Below are 20,139 nucleotides of genomic sequence, written 5' to 3'. Positions count from 1 at the left end.
CATAGGCGAAATAAATGTAAGACTTAAATAATTATTGGGTCTTTTATAATTGTGTATTTACTCAAAATAGTTTAACATGCTTTTTTGCAATAATCACTGATCTGGCTTTCAAGTCAGTCTATAAAAATGCAATTTTTGTAACAAATTCAACCACAAACATGCATAAAGCACATTCCTAATAATTGAGTAATTCTGGTAGCATGCATTGTAGAAAATTAAACACAGCTAGGTCTCAATCTCTCAAGCACAAACCCACATGCTAGTGAGTAACCAAGTTAACTTGAAATCTTTCAAGTTTAGCCAACTTGTACAGTGAGGGGAAGAAGTATTTGATCCCCTGCTGATTTTGTACGTTTGCCCACTGACAAAGAAATGATCTGTCTATAATTTTAATGGTAGGTTTATTTGAACAGTGAGAGACAGAATAACAAAAAAATCCAGAAAAACGCATGTCAAAAATGTTATAAAATGATTTGCATTTTAATGAGGGAAATAAGTATTTGACCCTTCTGCAAAACATGACTTAGTACTTGGTGGCAAAACCCTTGTTGGCAATCACAGAGGTCAGACATTTCTTGTAGTTGGCCACCAGGTTTGCACACATCTCAGGAGGGATTTTGTCCCACTCCTCTTTGCAGATCTTCTCCAAGTCATTAAGGTTGAGGCTAGTGTGTAGTGTGTTACCAATTGTTTTCTTGGTGACTATGGTCCCAGTTGCCTTGAGATCATTGACAAGATCCTCCCGTGTAGTTCTGGGCTGATTCCTCACTGTTCTCATGATCATTGCAACTCCACAAGGTGAGATCTTGCATGGAGCCTCAGGCCGAGGGAGATTGACAGTTCTTTTGTGTTTCTTCCATTTGCGAATAATTGCACCAACCGTTGTCACCTTCTCACCAAGCTGCTTGGCGATGGTCTTGTAGCCCATTCCAGACTTGTGTAGGTCTACAATCTTGTCCTTGACATCCTTGGAGAGCTCTTTGGTCTTGGCCATGGTGGAGAGTTTGGAATCTGATGATTGATTGCTTGCTTCTGTGGAAAGGTGTCTTTTATACAGGTAACAAGCTGAGATTAGGAGCACTCCCTTTAAGAGTGTGCTCCTAATCTCAGTTCATTACCTGTATAAAAGACACCTGGGAACCAGAAATCTTTCTGATTGAGAGGGGGTCAAATACTTATTTCCCTCATTAAAATGCAAATCAATTGATAAAATTTTTGACATGACTTTTTCTGGATTTTTTTGTTGTTATTCTGTCTCACTCTTCAAATAAACCTACCATTAAAATTATAGACTGATCCTTTCTATGTCAGTGGGCAAACGTACAAAATCAGCAGGGGATCAAATACTTTTTTCCCCTCACTGTAGTTGTTGTGGAATTGTTAGATTACTTGTTAGATATTGCTGCACTGTCGGAACTAGAAGCACAAGCATTTCGCTACACTCGCAATAACATCTGCTAACCATGTGTATGTGACCAATACAATTTTATTGTTACACTGCATTTATTCCTTGTGTTATTTTTTTATGTCTCTCTACATTGTTGGGAAGCATTGGAGTGTGCTGGAGTGTCAGTGTGAATGAGTGTGTAGAATGTGCATAGAGGGTCAATGCAGATAGCACAGTGAAGCCATTTTGTTAGCTATTTAGCAGTCTTATGGCTTGAGGATATACAAGCTATTCAGGAGCCGCAGTCTATGGCTTGGGTGGCTGGAGTCATTTTTCCGGGCCTTCCTTTCACATACTCGACTGGGTGGTTCAAGAATAGAGTTTCTGCTAAATAAGGAAATAACTATTCATTTAGCAGTGAAATCATAAGAGTAAACAACCCGCTGACATTTACTATGTAGAAGCTATAAAGCCTACAGAAAGATTTGACCTTTGTATAACAAATAACTGATTCAAATAGGGATATTTATGACATGTCTTGGATGTCATTTAAAACCTTACTATGAGGTCATTTAAAAACTGTACTACACACATTGAAATCAAAGTAGTGCAAAAAGGTTAAGAATGTTCTTTCCAAAAAAAAAGTACATTAACTCAATTGCTCAATTTAATTTGTGGGAAAAGAATGACAATTTGTATCTTTCTGCATTAGGGCAATTCCATGGTAACAGAATGATGCCGAGACTCAGATTTGGCCACTTTAAAATCTATGCCAAATAATAATCAATGATTGCAAAGATTTAATTTGAACAATTTCCACTTTTACAAAAACACATTTACTTGGAACAATGCAGATGCAAAGTTTGGTAACAGAATGAAAAAAGTTTGGTTTGCGCTGTCATTCTGTTACCAAACTTTGCATCTGCATTGTTCTTCAAATGAATGTGTTTTTGTAAAATTTATGAGAAAAAAGTGAATTGTGTAGATACTCCTCTATGAAAACCAATTGTCCAAAACAAATCTCTATCAATATTCGTTCAAAAGTTATTGGAGTTTTTACCCTTGTAGGATGGGCAAAATTAGGGTGACTAAATCAATGGAGGCCTGAGAAAAAGAGGTAAAAAAATAATCTGGAAAATAGCATTACGTAAACTAGTCTGGATGCTGTGCGAGAATTAAGGCTGAGAGGCCCACCGTTGAACACGCCATTTTTCTTCTCGATTCCAGAGGACATAAAAACAATTAAGATAGAGATACTACATGTCATGTATGTATCATCATATTTTAGTATACTCTTTTCATATTAATGTGAAATTCCTGTACTTTTTTAAGTACTCACAAAAACAAGCATCTCTCTAAAATGTCATTGGTGCACTGAGCGTACCGCAAGTTTTTCAAAGACTTTTCCATTTGTGTCATGCTAATTCTCCTCCTTTCTAGACCAGTGTGGTCACAGCTCTCCCCGCGCTGTGAGTCACGTTAGCCATTGTAGCTTAATGGTTCCTGGAGGATTAAATCACATTTACTTGAGTCAGGCAGGTCTGACTGGATGTCTTTTGTTTGACCAATCTAAGCTAATTCAAGTGGGAAAAGAAAACAGCCTCCACAGTCCTCACATTTAGATCAATGCAAATGCCTGATTTCTGAAAATTGCATGGATCCAAAACTTGAAGACTCTTTTCTTCAGTTTATGTTCTTATCTTCCTATCTCATCAGGTATGCCACAGTATTCTCAATTTTATACTGAAAATAATCTTTACCATTCAATGCAGTCCCAACTCTTCCTATTCAAAGGCTTGAGGTTAATAATTAACATGATGGTACCAACCTTTTAAATCATTTACCAACACAGCTTTTGAAATTATCGACTCCAGTTGACATGGTTCATAGTTCTATTGAGAATGTGATTGTCTATTAACTAGATCAGCAAAAAATAAATCACAGGTTTTATTACTCAAGTGATATCCTAATCTATCACTACACATTTCTATATCTCACATTTAACGTAATCTGAATCACTAGAGCAAGGAACTGTTCACCATATTCTGACTGATATGGACATCAGACAAAAGTAGCTTGCATGATTTCAAAGCTGGGAGTAGGGTTGTTTTAGTTGAGAAACATAAGCTCAGAAAGACCTTTGCAAGTCCAATCTATCCATGTGCCTGATTTGCAAGTGAAATGTCTCTAAAATACAAGTTTCATTGCTTCACAACAGCACTATTGAAATATATAAATACAGAGATGTAGCCCATCTTTTAGTTCAGAAACAGGGTGAAACGCGAGCCAACGTGGTGAAAATTCCCAGATTTACAAATGTGTGAAAACATCAGCTGGCACAGCAAAAAAAGACATCGGTTTTGCTGTAACATATTACGTTTAACCACTATAAACGAATGGCCAATTCTCTCTCTTTCCCTCCTCTGCAAGAGACTGGTGCTGACGATTACATGAGGGCCTGTATTGTGAAGACTTGGCAGATTAACAACCTGACCACACACTGCTGTGCTGTACGCTACACAGGAGGTTGGCAGGCAGGTCGTCTGCACATGCCGTTAGTGCAGGGGGTGCGCTGCGGTGAGGTAGGCGGAGAGAAAGGCAGCAGTGAAAGTAAAGCCTCCCTGCTACACACCTCCTGCTCCTGTCAGCTGCTGTGGTGTTGTTTACCCAGGGCCTCAGACATCGCGGGTCATTTAGCACCTCAGGGCCCGCCTGGCAATGGCCTGGACCTGGGCCAAAGCACCGCCAGGGTTCGGAGATGGCCAAGACTGCCACTAACAATAGCGGAACACCTTTCACTCCTCACCTCCACATCGCTGCAGGAGCACTGTGCTTTCAATAGGGAGCAGAGCCCGGTGTCAACAAGCCAGGATTAAACTCAGACCCGACCCACCCCCCACTCCGGTCTGTTCTAAAGACAGACTATGGTTACTAAATAGTCAGTGATGTTAGTGAGAATTCACTCACTTCTACATGCAGATAGAAATGTTAACTTTGTTAACGAGGCTCTGCTGTGACATAGGAGCTCAGCTTGGCTCTGCTCCCTGGCTGCAGCTGGTGGAGGCTATGGTGGAGCTCTTTGTTTCATTCGGCCATTTCCTCTCATCTGTCTGTGCGTAGGGGCTTCATTAAAGAGCAGGTGTTGAGATATGTCAAAATGGGAAGGATATGGTTGTTGAGGATGAAGAGAGAGACAAAAAAAAGAGGGGGCACAATAGAGGGGAGAGAGGGAGGGGGGCTTGCGGTTGCTGCTGACTGATCAAATTACACCAGCCATCAGTAGCTCCCTTTCCATTAGGGGCCTAGGAAGTCAAATCCACCAGGGTCGATTTGGGGGGGGGGTTTTGAGTGTGATAGGCCTAATGGACATGCGCCATTTGCATTTAAATGTGAGAACTTTTGCCTTACAATTCAATTAGATGGAGAAGGGCAGTGTCACTCAGTGCTGATGTGCATGAGGGGTGTTCCAAAACAGACAGTCCTTTGTGTCGACTGCTGGATGAGCCATTTTTTCAGCTGCATTGCAGACTTCTCTCTGAATGGGTGGTAAACTTTGTGCTCAGCATTGCAACTGATACGAAATTGAGATCAGATGTAGTTGCTGATTTAAGCAAGCCATACTCTTATTGTCATTATCAAGAACATACATTTCAAACATCACTGACAAGGCTAGGGCGGCAGGTAGCCTAGTGGTTTGAGCGTTGGGCCACTAATTGAAAGGTCGCTAGTTCAAATCCCAGACGAGGTGAAAATCCGTAGATGTGCCCGTGAGCAAGGCACTTAACACTAACTGCGCCGGGGTCACTGTTGATCATGGCAGGCCATGACCCAACTCTCTGAGGGTGACTCAGGGAGAGTTGGGATATGCGAAAAACACATTTCCAATTCACAAATGCATATTAATACATAGAATTAATTTGAATGTACACTACTGTTCAAAAGTTTGGGGTCACTAAGAAATGTCTTTATTTTTGAAAGAAATGCACATTTTTTGTCCATTAAAATTACACTATTTCTGATCAATTTGATGTTGACATTGTTAATGTTGTACATGACTATTGTAGCTGGAAACGGCTGCTTTTTAATGGAATTTCTACATGGGCGTACAGAGGCCCATTATCAGCAACCATCACTCCTGTGTTCCAATGGCACATTGTGTTAGCTAATCCAAGTTTATCATTTTGTGCTCTTCTTTCAAAAACAAGGACATTTCTAAGTGACCCCAAACTTTTAAATGGTAGTGTATGTTTTTGTGCGATATTACAAATACCTATCACAAGAATCTCGTTTTTTTTATGCGTTTATTTACATTTACGTCATTTAGCAGACGCTCTTATCCAGAGCGACTTACGAAGTTTGTCTGCATATCGTCTTTCCATTTACATACACACCAAGCTCCCCCCCTGCCACTAACAACAAAAAGATGAGATCACTTCTTCTCTGACAAGCGGTTTTAACTCGCTCTTTGCATTTGAGGTTTGGTTCAACAGAATCACTCATATGGACACCGAAACACATTGTGGCATTCTTTTACTGTAATAAAAGGAGAAGTAAACCTTTCTAATGATACCCTTTTTCATGTCTCAACTAGAGGTCGACCGATTATGATTTTTCAACGCCGATACCGATAATAGGAGGACCAAAAAAAGCCGATACCGATTAATCGTCCGGTAATTTTTTTCCCTTTTTGTAATAATGACAATTACAACAATACTGAATGAACACTTATTTTAACTTAATATAATACATCAATAAAATCAATTTAGCCTCAAATAAATAATGAAACATGTTCAATTTGATTTAAATAATGCAAAACAAAGTGTTGGAGAAGAAAGTAAAAGTGCAATATGTGCCATGTAAGAAAGCTAATGTTTATGTGCCTTGCTCAGAACATGGGAACATATGAAAGCTAGTGGTTCCTTTTAACATGAGTCTTCAATATTCCCAGGTAAGAAGTTTTAGGTTGTAGTTATTATATTATAGGAATTATAGGACTATTTCTCTCTATACGATTTGTATTTCATATACCTTTGACTATTGGATGTTCTTATAAGCACTTTAGTATTGCCAGTGTAACAGTATAGCTTCCGTCCCTCTCCTCGCTCCTACCTGGGCTCAAACCAGGAACACATCGACAACAGCCACCCTCGAAGCAGCGTTACCCATGCAGAGCAAGGGGAAACAACTACTCCAAGTCTCAGAGCGAGTGACGTTTGAAACGCTATTAGCGCGCACCCGGCTAACTAGCTAGCCATTTCACATCGGTTACACCAGCCTAATCTTGGGAGTTGATAGGCTTGAAGGGGTGGGTATAATTTGTGGAACGTTCCAACAGGAATCTGTTCCAAAAAACTGAAAGTAAAAGGTTGCCAACCAACAACGCATACAAAGTAGCAACGCATACAAACCTAGCTAACTAGCTGTCGAATAGGCATCAACTCACCACGTAGCTTATTCTTAATGTTTGTCCATAGGCAAACAGACAAGTGAGGACAGACATTTTTCGGAATAAACGTGATGAGTGAAAAATGCAATGAAATAGACCACTCCCTACCCGGTATCTTATTCTGCCGCTATACAACTTTGTATGCGTTGTTTTTTGTAAACCTTGTTATTTACGAAGTTTTTGGAATAGATTCCTGTTGGAACGTTCCACAAATTATACCCACCCAGGTTGAAGTCAAACAGCGCAATGCTTGAAGCGCTGTTTGAATGAATGCTTACGAGCCTGCTGCTGCCTACCACCGCTCAGTCAGACTGCTCTATGAAATCATAGACTTAATTATAATAAACACACAGAAATACAAGCCTTAGGTCATTAATATGGTCGAATACGGAAACTATCATCTCGAAAACAAACGTTTTTTTCTTTGTGTATTTTATCTAACGGGTGGCTAAGTGTAAATATTCCTGTTAGGCATTGATGTTTATGGTTAGGTACATTGGTGCAACGACAGTACTTTTTTCGCAAATGCGCTTGTTAAATCAACACCCGTTTGTCGAAGTAGGCTGTGATTCAATGAAAATGAACAGGCACCGCATCGATTATATGCAACGCAGGACACGTTATATAAACTAGTAATATCATCAACCATGTGTAGTTAACTAGTGATTATGTTAAGCTTGATTGTTTTTTATAAGATAAGTCTAATGCTAGCTAGCAACTTACCTTTGCTTCTTGCTGCCCTCGCGTAACAGGTAGTCAGCCTGTTAATCATTGTGGAGTGCAATGTAAGGCAGGTGGTTAGAGCGTTGGACTGGTAACCAAAGGTTGCAAAAACGAATCCCCCCTGAACAAGGCAGTTAACCCCCGTTTCTAGGCCGTCATTGTAAATAAGAATGTGTTCTTAATCTGACTTGCCTAGTTAAATTAAAGGTGTAAAAAAATAAAACCGGCAAATCGGTGGGCAAAAATACAGATTACCGATTGTTATGAAAACTTGAAATCGGCCCTAATTAAATCGGCCATTCCGATTAATTGGTCGACCTCTAGTCTCAACTGCTCAAATTGTGGTTGTATCAATGAACATTAACTCTGGAAATATAATGCTCAGTTTGTCACGTGTGGCATTGCGCTACCACGTACCGCTAGGAGCATTTTAGCCAAAAACTGTTATACTAGCCGTTTAATAAATGTGCAATAAGTCAACAAGTTGTCATTCTGAGAAATAAGGTAGGCCACTTGACTTCAACATATGAACAAAGTGGACAGGTTAGCATGCTGTTCAAACAGAGACGGAAGAAGGGCGTGTCCATAACAATTCAAATGAACAGTAATTCAATTATTAGTGGGTTTTATGGTTGTGGAAAGCCTAGGTATAATTTCACAAGCGGTGAATTCAATAGATTGCTGACTGCTTGAAATGCAGCATATTTTATCTTTAACTGTACAACAAAGCTTATTTAGAGAAAAAAAAATGTATTGTAATCAAGATAATTAATTAATTGTGGGTGTTTTAATTATATATATATATATATATATATATACACACACACACACACATACATATACACATACATAAACCTGAAGTCGGAGGTTTACATACACCTAGGTTGGAGTCATTAAAACTTGTTTTTCAACCACTCCACAAATTTCTTGTTAACCTGTTATGGCTAGGGGGCAGTATTTTCACGGCTGGATAAAAAACGTACCCGATTTAATCTGGTTACTACTCCTGCCCAGTAACTACAATATGCATATAAGTATTGGCTTTGGATAGAAAACACTCCAAAGTTTCTAAAACTGTTTGAATGGTGTCCGTGAGTATAACAGAACTCAAATGGCAGGTCAAAACCTGAGAGATTCCTTTACAGGAAGTGGCCTGTCTGACCATTTCTTGAACTTCTTTGCCATCTCTATCTTTTACAAAGGATCTCTGCTCTAACGTGACACTTCCTACGTCTTCCATGGGCGCTCAGAGCCCGGGAAAAAACAGAATGTCGTCATCCCAGCCCCAGGCTGAAACACATTATCGCCTTTCTCAAGTGGCCGATCAAGGGACTGTGGGCTTAGGCGCGTGCCCTGGCCGCCCCCGTCTTTGTGATTTTTCCTCTGTTTGCCGAAAAGGAGATTCCCGGTTGGAATATTATCGCTTTTTTACGAGATAAATTGCATAAAAATTGATTTTAAACAGCGGTTGACAAGCTTCGAAGTACGGTAATGGAATATTTAGACATTTTTTGTCACGAATTGCGCCATGCGCGCGACCCTGATTTACCATTTCGGATAGTGTCTGGGACGCACGAACAAAACGCCGCTATTCGGATATAACGATGGATTATTTTGGACCAAACCAACATTTGTTATTGAAGTAGCAGTCCTTGGGAGTGCATTCTGACGAAGACAACAAAAGGTAATCAAACTTTTATAATAGTAAATCTGATTTTGGTGAAGGCTAAACTTGCCGGGTGTCTAAATAGCTAGCCCATGTACTTAGAATATTGCAAAATGTGCTTTCACCAAAAAGCTATTTTAAAATCAGACATAGAGTGCATAGAGGAGTTCTGTATCTATAATTCTTAAAATAATTATGCTTTTTGTGAACGTTTATCGTGAGTAATTTAGTAAATTGTTAGCAAATTCCTCGGAATGTCATATGTCATATGTTTGAAAAATTGAAGTTTTTGTATTTTTGAGGAATTTGTAATTCGCGCCACGCCTATCATTGGATATTGGAGCAGGTGTTCCGCTAGCGGAACGTCTAGATGTAAGAGGTTAACAAACTATAGTTTTGGCAAGTCATTTTTCCAACAATTGTTTACGACAGAATATTTAACTTATAATTCACTGTATCACAAATCCAGTGGGTCAGAAGTTTACATATACTGAGTTGACTTTGTCTTTTAAACGGCGTGGAAAATTCCAGAAAATTGTGTCATGGCTTTAGAAGCTTCTGATTGACTCAAATGATGTCAATTAGCCTATTGGAGGTGTATCTGTGGATGTATTTCAAGGCCTACCTTCAAACTCAGTGCCTCTTTGCTTGACATCATGGGAAAATCAAAAGAAATCAGCCAAGACCTCAGAAAAAAAAATTGGAGACCTCCACAAGCCTGGTTCATCCTTGGGAGCAATTCCCATACGCCTGAAGGTACCACGTTCATCTGTACAAACAATAGTACGCAAGTATAAACACCATGGGACCACGCAGTCGTCTTACCACTCAGGAAGGAGACGCGTTCTGTCTCCTAGAGATGAACGCATTTTGGTGCGAAAAGTGCAAATCAATCCCAGAACAACAGCAAAGGACCTTGTGAAGATGCTGGAGGAAACACGTACAAATGTATCTATTTCCACAGTAAAACGAGTCCTATATCAACATAAGCTGAAAGGCCGCTCAGCAAGGAAGAAGCCACTGCTCCAAAACCGCCATAAAAAAAGCCAGACTACAGTTTGCAACTGCACATGGGGACAAAGATCATACTTTTTGGAGAAATATCCTCTGGTCTGATGAAACAAAAATAGAACTGTTTGGCCATAATGACAATCATTATGTTTGGAGGAAAAAGGGGGACGCTTGCAAGCCGAAGAACACCATCCAAACCGTAAAGCATGGGGGTGGCAGCATCATGTTGTGGGGGTGTTTTGCTGCAGGAGGGACTGGTGCACTTCACAAAATAGATGGCATCACGAAGAAGGAAAATTATGTGGATATATTGAAGCAACATCTCCAGACATCAGTCAGGAAGTTGAAGCTTGGTCGCAAATGGGTCTTCCAAATGGACAATGACCCCAAGCATACTTCCAAAGTTGTGGCAAAATGGCTTAAGGACAACAAAGTCAAGGTATTGCAGTGGCCATCACAAAGCCCTGACCTCAATTCTATAGAAAATTTGTGGGCAGAACTGAAAAAGCTTGTGCGAGCAAGGAGGCCTACAAACCTGACTCAGTTCCACCAACTCTGTCAGCAGGAAATGGGCCAAAATTCACCCAACTTATTGTGGGAAGCTTGTGGAAGGCTACCTGAAGCGTTTCACCCAAGTTAAACAATTTAAAGGCAATGCTACCAAATACTAATTGAATGCATGTAAACTTCTGACCCGCTGGGAATGTGATGAAAGAAAGAAAAGCTGAAATAAATCGTTCTCTCTACTATTATTCTGACATTTCACATTCTTAAAATAAAAGTGGTGATCCTAACTGACCTAAGACAAGGAATTTTTACTAGGATTAAATGTCAGGAATTGTGAAAAACTGAGTTTAATGTATTTGGCTAAGATGTATGTAAACTTCCGACTTCTACTGCATGCATGCATGCATGCATGCAAAAAAAGAATTTGAGATACACGACATGGCCAAAAGTACATGACATCCCTTCAAATGAGTGGATTCAGCTATTTCAGCTACCCCCGTTGCCAACAGGTGTATAAAAATCTAGCACATAGCCATGCAATCTTCATACACAAACATAGGCAGTAGAATGGCCCGTACTGAAGAGCTCAATGACTTCAACGTGGCACCACCGTCATAGGATTCCACCTTTCCAGTTGGAAAGGGTGTCCCTGTCCGAGCAGCCACACACAAGCCTTAAAATCCCCATGTGCAATGCAAAGCATCAACTGGAGTGGTATAAAGATCACCGCTATTGGACTCTGGAGCAGTGAAAACACGTTCTCAAGAGTGATGAATCACGCTTCACCCTCTAGCAGTTTGATGGACAAATCTGGGTTTGGCGAATGCCAGGACGACACTACCTGGCCCAATGCATAGTGCCAAGTGTAACATTTGGTGGATGAGGAATAATGGTTCGGGCATTGCCCCTTAGTTTCAGTGAAGGGAAATCTAAACGCGACAGCATACAATGACATTCTTGACGATTCTGTTTCCAACTTTGTGGCAGACCTTTCCCGTTTCAGCATGACAATGCCCCCTTGCACAAAGCGAGGTCCACACTGAAATGGTTTGTGAGATCGGTGTGGAAGAACTTGACTGGCCTGCACAGAGCCCTGACCTCAAACCCCATCGAACACATTTGGGATAAATTAGAACACGGACTGCGAGCCAGGCCTAATTGCCAAACATCAGTGTCTGACCTCACTAACGCTCATGGCTGAATGGAAGCAAGTCCCTGCAGCAATGTTCCAACATCTAGTGGAAAACCTTCCCATATTAATGCCCATTATTTTGGAATGAGATGTTCGACCAGCAGGCGTCCACATACTTTTGGCAATGTGTATGATTTTAAGGCCATATCGCCAGCCCTACTTGTACATGTGTAAAATAGGACAAATAAGCACCCACCAAATTATTATTACAATAAGTGGCAAAAAACACATCTTTAATAATATTTGGCCTCATGTGGCCATAGTGCTGGAGCTGCAATCAAGCGCACTGATCTTGAAATTTAACTACAAAAGCTCCTTTCTTCCCTGTAGCCTCAGACAAAAATCACTATGCCAATCCATGGTTGGTAGACTCATCAATGACAAAGCAGAGCTCAAGCTCTGGTCAGGTCAGCTGGTGCACATCTTTAGCACAGCACAGCACAGCCAGTGGAGAGGAGCCATGAGGGTTCACCCAGACCAGACCGGCCTCTCCAGGAGGGCTCTCTCCCAGCAGCAGGTGTGCCCTTTGAGACGCAGATAAATAAAAAATAAAGTGTCTTTCCCTGCACCAGCCCAGTGGCCCTCCCCATTTTCTTTTACAGCCCCTGTGACAATGACTGAAATGAATTAAAAGATCACCAATCACGGCCCTGACTAACAGAAGAGCACGGACATGCTCCCCCCCCCTCCCAGCCTCTTGTAGGAGCCCCGATGGGAATTCTCACTGTTTGAAGAGTTAACTCTTTAATTCCGCCTGGAATGTTTCCTTTGGGTGGGGCAGTGCAATGTTGAGACAGACCAATATCCCCCTGACCCCACCCCTCCACCTTCTACAACATCTCCCCCTCCATCGCTCTGCTTCTAGGTTAGCGGAATATTCCACACTTGACTGTTAGCGCAAACCAACTCCCACAAAGGGGCCTTCCTATAACCCCACGGTTAGATCATCTCACGAGATTAGTCAGGCTCAAGTCTCCGTTCTAAATCTCTGTATATCTGACACCTAAACAGGTTCTGTATTTGTTTCTATACCATGACAAACTAACACAGTTACATTGAGTGCAGACTGTTCTCTGATGGAAAGAGTGCTATTAGAATGGTGGAGTCGGTGCTAATCGCGTGTTGCCTCTTTCACCCAAACCACCCAGCCAGGGCCCTGTGTTAATGAGGCACAACGAAGTCCCACAAAGCACTGAGCCACGAAAATAGACAGAAAATCCCACTACAGACGCAACGCACCATGTGAAGCAAATGTATAAACACAGCGCCCGAGTCTGTTTAAAGAGTTAGAAACGCTACATCACTGAAAGCCATGTTATGAAAATAAAGACTCTGGATTGCAATACATACGAAAAACAACATACATAATTCATTAATGTGGACTGCCTGAAGCATGAAATTAGAAATGTATACAAAGCCAGTTAGTTCAAACACACTGTTAAAGCCACATCTTAAAATCAGCCTAACACAAGAGCAACAAACTATGGATATCCTAAATGTAAATAATTATAAACTTCTCAAACTGTGTTATCATAAATGCTGGCTCCAGCCACAATCTCACAGGGTAGTTGTCCACCACAAACTAAAAATAAAGCTGGAATCATGGAAGCTCTGAGCAGCATGTCTAATCTGTTTTGAGACAAGCTCTGAAATTAACAGACCAAATTAGGCAACGTTAACCCCTTAGCGCTCAGCCTATCAATCACATGAATCACATTAGGACACGAAAAGAAAGCCCAGACCACAGGACGTGTGTTCTTGATGCGTTTTTATTCTGTTAGTTCCTGTATTATGAATTCAAAAGAAATCTTGGTCCACAAAAAAGTTATGGATCTTATGTAACCAACATTTCAGTCTCAGTAGAACATCAGTAAAATAATTAAACGTTTGTTCCTGTATTGCCAGCTCCATAAGAGACGTCCATCTGAGTGGACAAAAGACGGTATACACTAACATTCTACAACCCCCAAATGAATAACAGGACTAGGCTATAATTATTCAACCAGTCTTTAAACAACCATTAGAAAACCTGTGTAGAATTAATGAGACACCTTTCATGTCATTTTTTTTTATGCGTTCAGCTGTACAACAAATAGGTGTTGCACAATGGTTCCTTAAATAGATGTGAATAATTATCTAGGCCAGGAAATTATGTTGATTGAAAAAGGCTTGTGAGAAGAACTCCAGCCTGCGGCAGGTAAGAAAATAAACTAAAAGCAGAATGTGTTAACTGAACTAAGCACAGCAAGAATCTGGCTTGTAATAGTTACAGATCCCTAGCAGTAGCTGTCCATCCAGAATGCCTTAATGACATTTCCATAGGGATAGGAGAACACAAACCGGATGTTCGTTTGCTAAACAAAGGAGATGGGAGAGTTCAAACTGAACAAAGTATACAACATTATTGGAAAAACAACAGGTGGTAAGTGACATTGGAAAGTGAATACAAACAAGGCAACATTGTGAAGCCTTTAACCAGGTCATACTGACGTCGTACACCTGTACTGTATCACAGACTAGGCAAGGAGGGAGAGAGGCCCCATGATTCCAACCACAGCCTCCATCTGAGAACTGAAGCCATGTCACCGTGCAAAGAAACCATTTCTCACACATTTCCAGTTGCCTTCCCAGCAGTCTTCTGTGCAGATGCATCAGGCTGCATTTGTTTGAAATGTCACTGTCAAAATGTATAGTGGAATACATCTGGTAAATAAACTCAGCAAAAAAAGAAATGTCCCTTTTTCAGGACCCTGTCTTTCAAAGATAATTCGTAAAAATCCAAATAACTTCACAGATCTTCATTGTAAAAGGTTTCATCACTTGTTTCCCATGCTTGTTCAATGAACCATAAACAATTAATGAACATGCACCTGTGGAACGGTCGTTAAGACACTAACAGCTTACAGACGGTAGGCAATTAATGTCACAGTTATGAAAACTTAGGACACTAAAGAGGCCTTTCTACTGACTCTGAAAAACCACAAAAGAAAGATGCCCAGGGTCCCTGCTCATCTGTGTGAACGTGCCTTAGGCATGCTGCAAGGAGGCATGAGGACTGCAGATGTGGCCAGGGCAATAAAATACAATGTCCGTACTGTGAGATGCCTAAGGCAGCGCTACAGGGAGACAGGACGGACAGCTGATCGTCCTCGCAGTGGCAGACCACGTGTAACAACACCTGCACAGGATCGGTACATCCGAACATCACACCTGCGGGACAGGTACAGGATGGCAACAACAACTGCCCGAGTTACACCAGGAACGCACAATCCCTCCATCAGTGCTCAGACTGTGCGCAATAGGCTGAGAGAGGCTGAACTGAGGGCTTGTAGGCTTGTTGTAAGGCAGGTCATCACCAGACATCGTCGGCAACACTGTCGCCTATGGGCATAAACCCACCGTCGCTGGACCAGACAGGACTGGCAAAAAAGTGCTCTTCACTGACGAGTCGCGGTTTTGTCTCACCAGGGGTGATGGTCGGATTCGCGTTTATCGTTGAAGGAATGAGTGTTACACCGAGGCCTGTACTCTGGCGTGGGATCGATTTGGAGGTGGAGGGTCCGTCATGGTCTGGGGCAGTGTGTCACAGCATCCTCAGACTGCCTGCAATGACAACAAGCTCAGTCTCAACACTGTGCATTACAGGGAAGACATCCTCCTCCCTCATATGGTACCCTTCCTGCAGGCTCATCCTGACATGACCCTCCAGCATGACAACGCCACCAGCCATACTGCTCGTTCTGTGTGTGATTTCCTGCAAGACAGGAATGTCAGTGTTCTGCCATTGTCAGCGAAGAGCCCGGATCTCAATCCCATTGAGCAGGTCTGGGACCTGTTGGATCAGAGGGTGAAGGCTAGGGCCATTCCCCCAAGAAATGTACAGAAACTTGCAGGTGCCTTGGTGGAAGAGTTTGGGTAACATCTCACAGCAAGAACGGGCAAATCTGGTGCAGGCCATGAGGAGGAGATGCACTGCAGTACTTAATGCAGCTGGTGGCCACACCAGTAACTGACTGTTACGTTTGATTTTGACCCCCCCCTCCTTTGTTCAGGGACACATTATTCAATTTCTGTTAGTCACGTCTCTTGTTCAGTTTATGTCTCAGTTGTTGAATCTTATGTTCATACAAATATTTACACAAATTTGCTGAAAATAAACGCAGTTGACAGTGAGAGGACGTTTCTTTTTTTGCTGAGTTTGTGTCTTCATTCATAATCCATGAGCCATAAATGAGACCTAACATTCACTCCCTGCTCTAAAAGCAGCTCCCACAACCTCCATCGATCGCGTCGCAGGCAGCTGCAGCTATGAAGCCAGCTCCCCATTTCCTGACTGATGCGTTGCTGAGGTGACAGCTAAATTATGCAACAGCATGCATTCAACAAACATGTCTTAATGCCTGGCCAGTAGCTAGCAGGAGCCAGCAGTACAAACCAACAGGGCTTGGAGTTTAATGATGAGATGAGAGAGGCTTATCCTCCCTCCTAGACCCAGCTTAGCTCTCCCTGACTCCCTCTTTCTCTGTCATCACTACAATGCAAATGAGGCCCTGGTTAGTCTCCATTTTGTTGGTTAGGTCTCCCTTGACACCAGAATGAAGGAACATCAAAAGACGTAAACATGAACAAACAGCAGATAAACCAGCGAAACCAAAACCACCTCTAGTCTACCACTACCACCTGTATTATCATTAGAGAATGCCCAGCTCAACCCCTCCAGTATGGAACTGCTAGGCAGAGTTAGCTATTACTGCATGACACCATCGGGGGCCAGGAGCACACACACCCAGGGCACGGTCCACAGGCGTATTTACTACTCTATTAATCACTGGGAGATTACACACAGAGAGACCGAGATCTGTGCAGGCGCAATAACACTCTGGCCAACAATCCACGCAATGCCTTTGTCCATCCTCTTGTTTGACAATGATTTACTCTGCTGTTTAGGGCAGAGCCGAGGTCACGACACATGCATCAATGACAGAAAACACAGAAACTCTCTCCGCCCTCGATATTTACACCACGCTCCTTTGACACAGAGGGCTGTCGTAGAGCAGTGTTTCCCAACGGCACACATTTTTGTTGTAGGCCCAGACAAACTCACCTGATTCAAGTCATTGAGGGCTTGATGATTAATTGACAAGTTGAACCAGGGGTGCTTGTTCAGGGCTACAACAAAAATGTGTGCTGTTGGGGGTACTGGAGGACTGGAACGCTGTCAGAGGATATTCTGTTGTACAACTGACTTGGTATCCCCCTTTCTCATTCTAGGCTAATAGAATAATATCCAAATCAGTGGTAGCTTGTTCCATTTGGTTTTTATAACCGTCTTAATATAAATGTACATAATAGGCTGCTTCTAACTATTGTGACGGTCAGGTTATGGTGTGCCATTGCTTTTGAAAATATTATCAACACCCCCTCAGAGAATGGTATTTGTGGCATTTGTTGAGGCTTTTCTCCAGCCTCTTGAAGACAATACCATCAAAAAAAAGTCACCCTGCCTCCACTGTCCCCCTTCAACAGTGCAACCTGAAACTGCCGCAAGAGATGAGCCGTCATAAAGACAGGAAAGATAAAAAAAGGAAACAAAACAAAGCGCAGACTAATTCTCATTTGACAATGCCTCCCCAACCCCCCAGGATCAACCCCCTCTCCTAATAAAAGAAACACACCAGAGATAGCCAGGCCAGGGCTCTGTGACACCTCTCCTGCTCTGATCACTGGTGGCTGTCTGACAGCTGGCCTAAACAGACACAGGTTAGAGGTGGTCGACATGTCGCCACCAATGACGCAGTTTTTGTTCACAGTCACACAACAATGTGGTCAAACTTAATTTCATTCAGGTTGTTTCCACTGTGATCTAGTAGTGGTAGCTAGAAGTCTACTCCACCCTCTCTCCTGTCTGACTTTTCTCTGTGATAACTGTAGCCTACGCTAATTCAGGGCTCATTCTGCTGTCATTTATTTACTTCCCCTTCCATCATCACCCTTGTGGAGCTAAATTTGGAAATAGACGGAGTGACAGTCCCAAAGCCATTTCCCCTTTAAATAGAGAGTAATGACATCCTTGGGGAAAATGAGTGCAGCACACGCAATGCAATGGTCAGTCACAGCAACAGATCTGTTCTGCCTCCTACATCTGTCAACTCCAGTGCAACATGGCTTTTTATATCAACCACTGGTGGGCTGTTACACAGCACATGCTACTTCCTTAGTGCTGACTCAACCATGAAGGATAGCTTGGCTTCCACTCAGCATTATGTCACCCTGTAACACAGCGGTGAGGAAATATTTACCTTCAATGAAAAAATATACTTGGCACAGTGCTGAAACCCTTCAGATGGGTAGCACCACTACTGTGCTGTAGGATACCTCTACCTTCCCAACCCATGTGCTGTATGTCTGCCAGGAGAGCACAAGAGAGAAATCACTGAGTGCGAGAGAGCGCAGAGTGAGTGAGAGCGAGCAACACACGTGCCTGGCCCTCTGCCAGTGCACACTTCTAGGATTTTTGGCCACAAAAGCCAAAGAGCGGCTCAGCCCCCCCAGTGATTGTAAGTGTCTCACAAAGATACTGGCTGAGAGGTCTGTGTCGAAGCTAAGATTAACCCACCCACTCACAGCAGGGGCAGGCGGGACAATCAGACAAAACACACAACAGGAGACTGGAAAATAGCGAAAGGCTTTCCTCCTATATGACGCTTACTTACCAAGGGGACATTTGTGTTTTCATTACACAGCTTTGTGTTGACTCACTGTGTTTGGGGAAGAGATAGTACGACTTTGATGCCAGATTATCTGCTGAGGATAAATATTCAGAGAGATGTGGCAATATTTCTTCATGTGGACAACTCTACTCTTTCATGTCAAGGGCAGACAAAATTCAACTGGGGATAGGATTTTGAATATATAGCTAAGAATGGAGAACTGACATACAGTAATATGGACAGTAGATTGGCGGTAAGCCAAGGTGGCCTTACCTGTTTGAATTGATCATCAAAGCTATTCCAGTCGGCCTGCCCGTTGGGGGAGGAGGCAGAGTGGGGCCCTGCAGGAGAGCGGCTCTCGTCAGGCTCCTGCTTCATCCTGACGGGTGGCAATGGGGCATGCTGGGGGCCCGAGGTAGAGTAACTACCAAAAGGATTCGCTGGGAGGTGGGAGGCACCCTGTTGTAGAGCCAGTGTCTGCTTGCGGAGGTACTCAAGACCACTAGCCCCTCCCTCTTCCTCCTCGCTCCCCTCATCTCCATCCATCATCTCCTCATCATCTTCATCCCCTGAATCCCGGCCTCTGTCCTCCTCGTCCTCCCTCTCTGAGTCCACACTGCTCTGGTTGGAGACCCGGGACAGTGGGCCTCCTCTGGGTATTCCTGAACCTCCACTTCCAACCAGGGCCTTGCCCATGAAGCCAGCTCCAGAGGCCCGGGCCGCGGCCAGGATGGCCTGCTGCGCTGCTACCTGTTGGGCGTACATGATGTGGGCCTCGCGGAGCCGCCTCTCCTTGCGCTCCATCTCCAGCCTGGCCTGCTGCTGGCGCTGCAGCTGCTCCATGACAGCCTCCAGCTTCATTCCTCCTGCCGTGCCTCCCTGAGGATAGACACCCCCCAGACCACTCTCCTGTGACATGCTGGGCTGGGAGAGGAAGTGAGAAAGACATCAATAGTCAACCATAAACCAACAACTCAAATTACCACTGGATGTCTGGCATTCCCGGTTCTAATAAAAACATGCATTACACAAAGTGGACTATTTAAACATCTAAAAAAAGTCCTATCTGTCAGGATTTGAGTTAAGTCACCGCCAGACTTAGTACAGTAGGCTACAACAAACCATCCACTTCATGAGGATAACATGGGTAAGTTTCAACATGAGCACAATAGATGAGGGAAAGGCTAATTGGTATTGAGAAAAAGGGGAGAAGATAGGCCAAATACCTTTGATAAACAACAACAAAAATTGACTGCACGGAAGAGATTGTATGGTATGCAATAGCTGGTGCTACACGTGATTGTATTTAAAAGCACAGTAGTAAAATGCAGGACACATTTGTACAGAAGTGTAGTGATAGCCAATTACACACTGTTCAGCACAGCTGCACATAATGCAGAAGTTACAGGACCACGTTTTGTCCTGTAGATAGATCTACATCATATTGCATTCATGCTTCTGATTTCAAAAAATTAATTCGAGTTCACGCATAACAAT

The 20,139-nt window shown here is 42.7% G+C and overlaps 1 protein-coding gene across 3 annotated transcripts in view; it reads right to left on the bottom strand.

Moving 5' to 3' along the window:
- LOC106587208 (AT-rich interactive domain-containing protein 3B) overlaps positions 1 to 20,139 on the bottom strand; it is a 74,468-nt gene that overhangs the window by 53,142 nt on the left and 1,187 nt on the right. For all 3 annotated transcript variants that reach the window (XM_014175355.2, XM_014175354.2, XM_014175353.2), the window contains exon 2: positions 18,916 to 19,566. In XM_014175355.2, coding sequence (XP_014030830.1) covers positions 18,916 to 19,566 — 651 coding nt within the window. The remainder of the gene's footprint in view (positions 1 to 18,915; positions 19,567 to 20,139) is intronic.

This window comes from Salmo salar, chromosome ssa26 (genome assembly GCF_905237065.1).
Source record: "Salmo salar chromosome ssa26, Ssal_v3.1, whole genome shotgun sequence".
In the NCBI taxonomy this organism is placed as follows: domain Eukaryota; kingdom Metazoa; phylum Chordata; class Actinopteri; order Salmoniformes; family Salmonidae; genus Salmo; species Salmo salar.
This window is presented reverse-complemented; position numbering and strand designations above follow the sequence as displayed.